Genomic DNA, 10,190 nt, shown 5'->3' on the forward strand with positions numbered 1-10,190 from the left:
CGCCGCCACCACCACCCTCACCCCGATTATGGTGCCTCAGCGGCGGCCGGGAGCTGCATGGGGGAGCGCAGGCCGCTCTTGGGAAGATGCCCCGGAGCTGCCCCTGCCAGAGGGCTGGGAGGAGGCTCGCGACTTCGACGGCAAGGTCTACTACATAGACCACAGGAGCCGCACCACCAGCTGGATGGACCCGCGGGACAGGTACACCAAACCGCTCACCTTTGCCGCCTGCATTAGCGATGAGCTGCCTCTAGGATGGGAAGAGGCGTATGACCCACGGGTTGGAGATTACTTCATAGACCACAACACCAAAACCACTCAGATTGAGGACCCCCGGGTACAGTGGCGGCGGGAGCAGGAGCACATGCTGAAGGATTACCTGGTGGTGGCCCGGGAGGCCCTGAGTGCACAGGAGATCTACCAGGTGAAGCGGCAGCGCCTGGAGCTTGCACAGCAGGAGTATCAGCAGCTGCACGCCGCCTGGGATCACAAGCTGGGCTCCCAGGTCAGCTTGGTCTCTGGTTTGTCGTCCAGCTCTAAGTATGACCCTGAGATCCTGAAAGCTGAAATTGCCACTGCAAAATCCCGGGTCAACAAGCTGAAGAGGGAGATGGTTCACCTCCAGCAGGAGCTGCAGTTCAAAGAGCATGGCTTCCAGACCCTGCAGAAAATCGACAAGAAAATGTCAGACGCTCAGGGCAGCTACAAACTGGATGAAGCTCAGGCTGTCTTGAGAGAAACGAAAGCCATCAAAAAGGTCATCACCTGTGGAGAAAAGGAAAAGCAAGATCTCATTAAGAGCCTTGCGATGCGCCCTGGCCGGTTTGGCTCAGTGGATAGAGCATCGGCCTGGGGACTCAAGGGTCCCAGGTTCAATTCCGGTCAAGGGCATGTACCTTGATTGTGGGGAGTGTGCAGGAGGCGGCTGACCGATGTTTCTCTCCCATCGATGTTTCTAACTCTCTATCCCTCTCCCTTCCTCTCTGTAAAAAATCAATAAAATATATTTTAAAAAAAAAAAGAGCCTTGCGATGCTGAAGGACGGCTTCCGGACTGACAGAAGGTCCCACTCTGACCTGTGGTCCAGCAGCAGCTCTCTAGAGAGTTCGGTTTCCCGCTGGCGAAGCAGTACCTGGACATGAACTCCCAGACGGACATCTCGGGGAGTTTCGGCACCAGCAGCCACAATCAGTTGGCGGAGAAGGTCCGATTGCGCCTTCGGTACAAAGGGGCTAAGAGGAGGATCGCCAACCTGAAGATCCAGCTGGCCAAGCTGGACAGTGAGGCCTGGCCCGGAGTGCTGGACTCGGAGAGGGACCGGCTGATCCTCATCAGCGAGAAGGAGGAGCTGCTGAAGGAGATGCGCTTCATCAGCCCCCGGAAGTGGACGCAGGGCGAGGTGGAGCAGCTGGAGATGGCCCGCAAGCGGCTGGAGAAGGACCTGCAGGCAGCCCGGGACACCCAGAGCAAGGCGCTGACCGAGAGGTTGAAGTTAAACAGTAAGAGGAACCAGCTGGTGAGAGAACTGGAGGAAGCCACCCGGCAGGTGGCAGCTCTGCATTCCCAGCTGAAAAGCCTCTGGAGCAGCATGCGGTCCCTGTCCTCTGGCAGCAGCCCGGGGCCCTTCTGGACTCCTCCCCCTCCACCAGCTTCACTGACCTCTACTATGACCCCTTTGAGCAGCTGGACTCGGAATTGCAGAGCAAGGTGGAGTTCCTGCTCCTGGAGGGGGCCACGGGCTTCCGGCCCTGCGGCTACATCACCACCATCCACCAGGACGAGGACGAGGTGGCCAAGACCCAGAGGGCTGAGGGGGGCGGCCGCCTGCAGGCCCTGCGCTCCCTGACCCGCACCCCGAAGTCCATGACTTCTCTGTCTCCACACTCCTCCCTCTCCTCCCTGTCCCCGCCCTGCTCCCCTCTCATCGATGACCCCCTCCTGGCTGGAGACGCCTTCCTGAGCCCCCTGGAGTTTGCAGATCCGGAGCTGAGTGCCACTCTGTGAACTGAGCCTTGGCAGTGGCAGCCGGGAGAGGTACCAGCTGGAGGAACCCGGAATGGAGGGCAAGCAGTTGGGCCAAGCTGTGAATACAGCCCAGGGGTGTGGCCTCAAAGTGGCCTGCGACTCGTCTGTTGAGTCGTATGAATCCGTGGCCGGGGACAGTGGCGTGTATGAGGCTTCCGTGCAAAGGAGCGACCACACCTTCCCGGACAGAGCCCAGGTCGCTGCAAGGGATTCTGAGGCCTCTCTTTCCCGCGTGCCTTCCAGACTCGGTGAGTCAGAAGGCCCTGCTTTTAACAGTGAGGAGCCAGACACGGTGGGAGCAACCCGGGTTCGGGTTGCCCTGCAGTATGACGAGAAGAATAAGCAGTTTGCAAGACTAATCGTCCAGCTGAGTAACCTCTCTGCCCTGTTGCTGCAGCAGGACCAGGAAGTGAACATCCGTGTGGCTGTCCTTCCCTGCTCCGGAAGCACCACCTGCCTGTTCCGGACGGGCCTCGGGACGCCTCGGACGCCCTCGTGTTCCATGAGGTGTTCTGGGTGTCCATGTCCTAGCCAGCCCTTCACCAGAAGACCTTAAGAGTCGACGTCTGTACCACTGACCAGAGCCATCCGGAGGATTGCCTGGGAGGCGCCCAGATCAGCCTGGCTGAGGTGTGTCGGTCTGGGGAGAGGTCGACTCGCTGGTACAACCTCCTGAGTGACAAATACTTGAAGCAACAGAGCAGGGAACCCAAGCCAGGGGGAGCCCGGGCCCCCACCCCCGGGCCTGAAGGCACGGACGCTGTGTCCGCTCTGCTGGGACAGACAGCGGTGGAGCTGGAGAAGAGGCCGGAGGGAAGGAGCAGGATCTGGGAGACAGCTGGAGGTTCGGGGAGGAGACCAGTGACAACGAGACTGCAGCGGAGGAGGGAGAGGAGGAGGTTTTTGCTGAGAAATCCTCACCAGATACGGAAGAGTGCCCGGCGGTAAAGGTGGACAAAGAGACCAACACAGAGGCCCCTGCCCCGTCGCCCACAGGGTGCGGCCCAAGGACCGGCGGGTGGGCACGCCGTCCCCAGCGCCATTTCTCCGAGGAAGCACCATCATCCGCCCCGAGACCTTCTCCCCGGGACCCCAGTGCCAATCCGTGTGCCGGCTGAATCGGAGTGACAGCGACAGCTCCACGCTGTCCAAGAAGCCGCCTTTTGTTCGAAACTCTGGAATGGCGCAGCGTCCGCATGAAGCGGCCTTCATCTTTCAAATCCCTGCGCCACGAGCGCCTGATGCGCACCTCGCTGGACCTGCAGGCCACCCGGACCTGGCACAGCCAGCCGACGCAGGAGATCTCGGTGCCGAGGGAGAACAAGCCAGGAGCCACGGGGAGGAGGAGCTGCCCCCGGGGTTGCGGGAGGACGAGCGCTTCCGCCTGCTGCTGAGGATGCTGGAGAAGCAGATGGACCGCGCGGGCACAAAGGTGAGCTGCAGACAAGATGAGGGCGGCCGCCAAGGGTGTGCACAGGCTCAGAGCTCCGCCTGCTGCTGAGGATGCTGGAGAAGCAGATGGAGCGCGCGGGCACAAAGGTGAGCTGCAGACAAGATGATGAGGGCGGCCGCCAAGGGTGTGCACAGGCTCAGAGGCCAGAGCTGCCAGGAGCCCCCAGAAGTGCAGTCTTTCAGGGAGAAGATGGCCTTTTTCACGCGGCCGCGGATGAACATCCCCACCCTCTCCGCAGACGACGTCTGAGCTCCAGAAAAGTATTTCCTCTGGTCCGGGGACCCTGCCGTGAGCAGAGACTGGCCGCGTTATTTATGTGGTGTTATATGAAGGTTCTGCGTCCCACGTCCTCTAGCGCTCCTCTGGTTTGAAGATGAAGATTTTTTTTAGTTTGGGTTCTATTATTTTAAAAAAAAAGAAGAAAATACCAAAAAAAACACACACAGCATTAAAATGACAACATTGTATAGTTTGTATATTTAGGAATGTATTTTTGAGAAAGAAATTTAAATAAAATAATAACAGTAATAATAATGCAATTTATAAACCGGCTAGGGCAGTGGTCGGCAAACTGCGGCTCGCGAGCCATATGCGGCTCTTTGGCCCCTTGAGTGTGGCTCTTCCACAAAATACCACGTACAGTGCGATTGAAACTTCGTGGCCCATGTGCAGAAGTCGGTATTTTGTGGAAGAGCCACACTCAAGGGGCCAAAGAGCCGCATATGGCAATAAAAACACATCCTCAGGTGAGGATAATAATAATAATAAATTTAAAACAAAAAAACCCATAAATGTCAGGTCATGGTGGGAAGACATGCTGCCTAAATGAAAGCTTTTCTCCTTTGGCCCTTCTGACTTTTCTGCTGCGGCCTTTCATTTTGTGGCTGGATTTTGTTTCCTGTAGCCTCACCTCCTCTTCCCCACACACCTCCTCCATGTGGCTCAGTGCATGTCCCCAGAAGGAAAGGAGGACCACGCGGTGGGACGTGACCTGGTCGTGGGAGGACTGCAGGGGAGAGGCTGTTGGTGCCACCAGGGTTTCCTCCATACATAGTCCCCCTGTGTGTTGCCAAGGGCTGTGGCTTACGCTGGGAGGAGTTCTAGAAACCTAACCGATGGACAGACGGGTTTTCTCACCGTGACTCAGTGCTCCTGTGTCCACCTGAACTGACTCTGTCCTCCCTCTCCATCGTGGAGCCTGACCCGGCCTCTTGTTAATATTCTCTTGTCATCCAAGAGGGGCTTGAGGTATTTCATCCTGAATCCTTAGTCTCAAAGACTTAGAAAAAAGTGAGTTCGTACGTGTGTGTTTGGGGCAGGGGTGGGCTGAGGGGGGGTGTTAACCCCCCCACACACACACACTTGGAGCTTGCACTTCCTAAGCATGGCTCTAGGGGGCGCACAACCAACACGAGACCCTGGGTAAGAGCAGGAAGTTCCAGCTGGTCAAGGAAGGCCTTTCAGGGAGGCCTTGCAGGGGCCTCATCCCCAGGAAGGGACAGGTCCTGGGATGGAGAGGTGGGAGGCAGTGCTCACCGAGGGCACAGCCTGGGGGTGTGGGGGGAAGAGGCCAGGGGCATGACCAGATGGGGGTGGGTGGGATGGAGTAGACACCTTTGGGGGCTCCTGGGCAGATGTGCCCTGGGAGCTGGAACGTCCCAGCGGAGTGTGGGACAGGCAGAGGCTCCCAGGGGCCGACACGTTACAGGGCTGTTACGCAGTAGAACGGAGGAAAAGGACTGAGCTTCCCATCCTCACGCGATGAAGGCGCCTAAGGGACAAAAGCAGACCAGGTCCACAGCCGGGATGCCCTCCAGGGTTTCGACCAGGCACCCGAGTGACCTTCAAAGTGGCACCAGGGTCACATCCATGAGTTCAGGCTGCGGTGGAGCAGGGGCTGCAGGGGCACCCAGGGCAGAAGGACGCCTGGGGAGAGGCTTGGCCTGGCACAGCTGGGGAGGCGCATGGATTAGGACAGGATCGGGCAGGGCAGCTGCCAAGGCATCTGGGCTCTGATGGGGGCGACTCGGAAATGGGTGAGGCTAGAGGTCCCATGGGGCCCACCCGGCTCAGGAGCAGCGTCTTCCATCCTGCGTGGCCCACAGCTCCAGGCACGGCCTCGCATACCCCATCTACTGCAAAGGGGACGGCATGCCTGCCAGCGCCTCACAGGTCAGGTCTAGAGGCGGTACCTGGGCCCCAGAGGCTCCTAAGCTCCCATCTCCGCCTTTCTGGAAAGGGGCCTGTCAGTGCCGGCAGCCGAGGGGCCCCCCAAGAAGACACCAGGAGAAGGCAGGGGGCCCTGCTCACGATGATGGGAGGGAGCTCTGGGCTCTGGAAGGAGGGCCGGGGGGTCCATGCCCAGGCCTCCCAGGTTAGGCCGTCCGAAAGACGGGTCAGTCCCCTAGTCCGGCCCCCTGCCCCCAGACCTGCCTCTGCAGGGTGTGCTGGGGGTGGGTGGGACTGTCCTGGCTGGTTGCAGCTTGCTTGGGGCCTTGAACAGGTGCTGCTCACTCGGCCTTGGTTTCTGCTTCTGTGAAATGGAACCTAGGATCAGCTGCTTCAGGATCTCAGTCAGGCTCCCCACAGGCTGCCTCGGTGACGTGCTGCCTCAGTGGTGCTGCTAGTTGATCTGCTATGTCCTTCTCTCTGCACCCAGGACACCCCAAGAAGATCCTCGAACAGACAGTTGCATAAAGAAAAACACACAGTGAGCATAGCCCCCAGGCATGTCCTTCGGGCCCCAGTGGGCAGAGCTGTCCAGAGAACAGGGACAGGGCAGCGGCACACACAGGCTGGGGGCTGCTGGGCCCAAGGTGTCCCCCTGCATCAGCCAGGCCGTGGAGCTCCATTCAGTGCCACCTGATGACAGGCGCCCATCTGCTCATGGCTCTGTGGCCGCCTTGTCCTGGCCTCACTGGCCTGTCCCCTCTGCTCGCAGAGCTTCCATGGGTCTTGTGGCCTGTGTCCTCGTGGTTCCCCTGCGTCCTCCTGACTGCGGCTCACCATGACCCAAACTCTCCCAAATGGCTTCTGTCTGGGCTCCTTCCAGCAACAGCGCCTGCAGCTTCAACCTCCTGTCCTAGCAGGTTCAGTCCGCGTGGAGCCTCTGATGGGCCCAGGGCATTGTTTTGTGGCAGGTGATGTCATAGGTCAAAGGTTGGTCTGAGGATTCATTAGGTGTCAATTCACCGAGGCCCATGGACACAGGACTAAAGCCCAGCTGTTTAAGAGCTGACCTTTGAGCAGGCGTGTGGGTGGGGCAGGCAATGTCCTTGGCCTGTGGTGTCTAATGGGGGTCATGTCAGACCTGCTCATGGCACACGTATATATGCCTACGTATGTGTGCGTCTGCACACTGTACATGGTGATGCATGCCTGTGTGTTTATGTGCAGACATGGGTGTGCATGTGTGTGTGTGTCCGTGTTGCAACACTGAGGGGAATGCACTCGGAAGTGGAATGGTGGTCACTGTGTTTGAGAAACAAAAACGAGTTTGTAATCACGCTCCTGCTAACATTCCACAGGAAAACAAAATGAAGAGGTTCTATCTCATCCTCTTCTTTATGATGAAAGCCAGGAAGCAACCTAAACGTCTAGCGATAAGCTAATCTCTCAGTGAATTGTGGTGGATGAGGGACATTTTTTCTCTAAGGTCTCCCTACAGTTGTTGCATTGCTGCGACAGTGAAAGCATCTCGAGGTCACGTGGGAATAGGAAGAGGCCAGGAGGAGGTGCCTTGGGGGAGTGGACATTGCAGGCGAGTGAGCGTTTCCACAGCGGCCTCAGTCTTTAAGGCTGTGGGTAAATTCATGTTTACAGACCTCGCTATTCCGAGGGCGGAGCCCCAGTCATGCCCTGCCCACAGCCCTCCTTTCTTTTTTAGCCACTAACCGGGCCTGTGGATAGGAACTCGGGCTCTGGAATGAGACCGACCTGGGTGAACCCGGGCTCTGGGGCTGTGGTCCAGTGTGTCCGCCCACTGAGCCTGTGTCTGTCTGTGGCGTAGGGAACAGTGAGGCCTGCTCTCGGGCAGGTGAGCTCCGCCACGCCCTGGAGCTGCGCCAATCAGCTGGGTGTCATCCGTCCCACAGGAACATCCCAGGAGGATGCGGGAAGGGAGACTCAGGCCGAGGAGTCCCCAGACCGAGGTGGGGGCGGCCGTGTGGCTCTGTGACATCACCAATGCTGGCCCTGGGTTCGCGAGGCCCTCCTCCCACGGTCTCCTTCAGACCCGCTGCCCGGGGCTGGGGCTGGACTTGACTCCGGTCTTCAGATGAGGGAAGCAGGCACGGTGGCCGCCTCAGGTCCTCAGCCTTCAGGCTCCTGGGCCCGCCCAGGCCCTGGCAGAGCTGCTGCTGTGCCCACGTGCAGAGCCGCCGCCCTCACTGACCGCCTCTCTCCTCTCTGTCTCAGGGCACAGCGTGGATCCTGGCCTGGCCGGTCTGCTGGGGCGACGGGCACCGCGCTCCAAACAGCCCTTCATGGTCACGTTTTTCAGGGCGAGCCCCAGCCCCAGCCCCATCCGGGCCCCTCGGGCAGTGAGGCCCCTGAGGAGGCGGCTGCTGAAGAAGACCAACGAGCTGCCGCAGCCCAACAAGCTCCCGGGGATCTTTGGTGAGGCCCGGGCGGCCGGGGCCCGAGGCTGTAGGCCGAGGACCAGTGGTGGTGGCAGAACCTTCTGGCCCTCACAAGGGGTCAAGCCAGTGGTCACCCTCCTGACACCCTCCTGACGCCCCCCCTTGCCCCGCGCCCCCTGTGGACCGGCCATGCACTATCTCTCAGGCCTCCCCCGGCTCCTCAGGCCCTGATGCCTCCGTCAGAATCAGGTGCCCTTCCTCCGGGCAGCACCGCCCTGTGCCCGCGGCTCTCCCTCAGGCACCTTCGGGATGCACAATTGTTTAGGAAAAGGTCTCCCCACCAGGCGAGACCCTCAGAATCAGGGGGGGGGATGGGCCTCACCCCCTTGTTTGGCCTCAACATGAGCCTCGTGACCTGTGCAGGGGTGTGGCAGGACGGGTGGGGTGAGGGCAGGAGGTGTCTCAGGAGGGAAGGAGGAGCTGCCACCACCTGGTGGCAGAAAGGTCCCCTGGGCTGTTTATGGAGCATCAGGAGGCCCACAGGCTGAGCGGGAGGCTGGGTGGAGTGTGGCTTCCTCTGGAGCCACTGGGAGCCATCGAAGGCTCTTGAGCTGGTCCGACACCAGCAGAGCAACAGGGATGGGCTCTGGGACCCAATGGCTTGGTTTTCCATCATTCACTTATCCCACAAATGTGCCCGTGAGGGCATCCCCCGCCCTGGGAGCCCCCGTGGCCACGGCACAGAGCAGCAGGGATGGGCTCTGAGGGACCCAATGGCTTGGTTTTCCATCGTTCACTTATCCCACAAACGTGCCCGTGGGGGCGTCCCCCGCCCTGGGAGCCCCCATGGCCACGGCACAGAGCAGGGCCCAGGAAAGACCTCGCACCTCTGTCCCCGCAGATGGCGCCCACGGCTCCCACGGTCGGCAGGTGTGCCGTCGGCACGAGCTCTATGTCAGCTTCCAGGACCTCGGCTGGCTGGTAATGTCTCCTCTCCCTTCTCTCCTACATGACGACCCCCCAAAGGTCAGGTGTCTCCCCAGGAGGGGGTAGACTTGGGGGATTTTTTTTTCCTCATATTATTTTTTTCTGAGTTTTCCAAGTTTTCTAAAAGGAGAATGTGTAACTTTTATGGTGAAAAGGGGGTTTGTGGTAAAAACTGTGAAAATGGAGACAGTCTGCATCCTGAGCCATAAAATGTCAGCACTACAAAGGGAGCCCGAGGCCGGGGTGGCCGTGCCTCTGAGCCTTTGCAGTGACAGCAGCTGCGGGAGGTGTGGGGGTGGGGCAGCGGGAGGACCACCCCGAGGACCACAGGGCTTGTTCCCAGTCTTGTCTGCTAAGGGTCTTGGGGTGGACGCCAGGCTTGGGGGCGGGGGCCTGCTCAGGAGGGGCCGAGGGTGAGTGACAGGTCCCTGAGGCTGAGGGAGAGAGGGTGAGGGGCAGCCCTGAATCCTCCTGTGACAGGTGCTAGTGGGAGGGGCCACATGGTGGCACTCACCTTCTCCATTCCCCACCCAGGATTGGGTCATCGCCCCCCAAGGCTACTCAGCCTATTACTGTGAGGGGGAGTGCTCCTTCCCGCTGGACTCCTGCATGAACGCCACCAACCACGCCATCGTGCAGTCCCTGGTCAGTACCCAGCCTGTGCTGCCCGGGCCCGGGGAGGGTGTGCTGACGAGAGAGGCTGGGGCAGCCTGGAGGGGAATGGGGGCCCCTGCTCCGTCTCTCGGAGGTTCTCACGTGGAACCTTGGCTGAGTGCACGGCTGAGTGCACGTGTCGTTAAACTCTCACACCTGTGCAGGTGCAGGTCCCTGTGTGGCCAGCTGCGTATGCAGACTTGCTGCTGGTGCACACTCACATGCACACACACACATGCACACACAGAACAGACGTCCATCCCACCTGGGCACCTGTGCACTCTGAACACGTGTGCCCGTGTGCACAGGGTTGTTCAACCTCAAGTGACACGTGCACACGAGGTGAGAGACAGGCGTGAGTGCTCACCACCCTCCTCACGGTGAGTCAGGAGAGTCACCCATAGCCCTTGTGCACAGGGCTCTCCTCTCAGAAAGGCTGCCTCCCTGAGGCCCGACCTCTCTCCCGGGTCCCAGGTCGGAAAGGCCCTCCC

General features: G+C 59.8%; 1 protein-coding gene and 1 pseudogene across 1 annotated transcript in view; both read left to right on the forward strand.

The window, feature by feature from the left end:
• The window catches only part of BMP8A (bone morphogenetic protein 8a), a 17,890-nt gene that overhangs the window by 5,276 nt on the left and 2,424 nt on the right, over positions 1 to 10,190 (forward strand). The window contains exons 3-5 of the mRNA XM_005868635.2: positions 7,895 to 8,095; positions 8,960 to 9,039; positions 9,580 to 9,690. Coding sequence (XP_005868697.1) covers positions 7,895 to 8,095; positions 8,960 to 9,039; positions 9,580 to 9,690 — 392 coding nt within the window. The remainder of the gene's footprint in view (positions 1 to 7,894; positions 8,096 to 8,959; positions 9,040 to 9,579; positions 9,691 to 10,190) is intronic.
• On the forward strand, positions 29 to 3,526 carry LOC102260991 (annotated as a pseudogene).

Source organism: Myotis brandtii, unplaced genomic scaffold (genome assembly GCF_000412655.1).
Source record: "Myotis brandtii unplaced genomic scaffold, ASM41265v1 scaffold274, whole genome shotgun sequence".
Taxonomy (NCBI): Eukaryota; Metazoa; Chordata; class Mammalia; order Chiroptera; family Vespertilionidae; genus Myotis; species Myotis brandtii.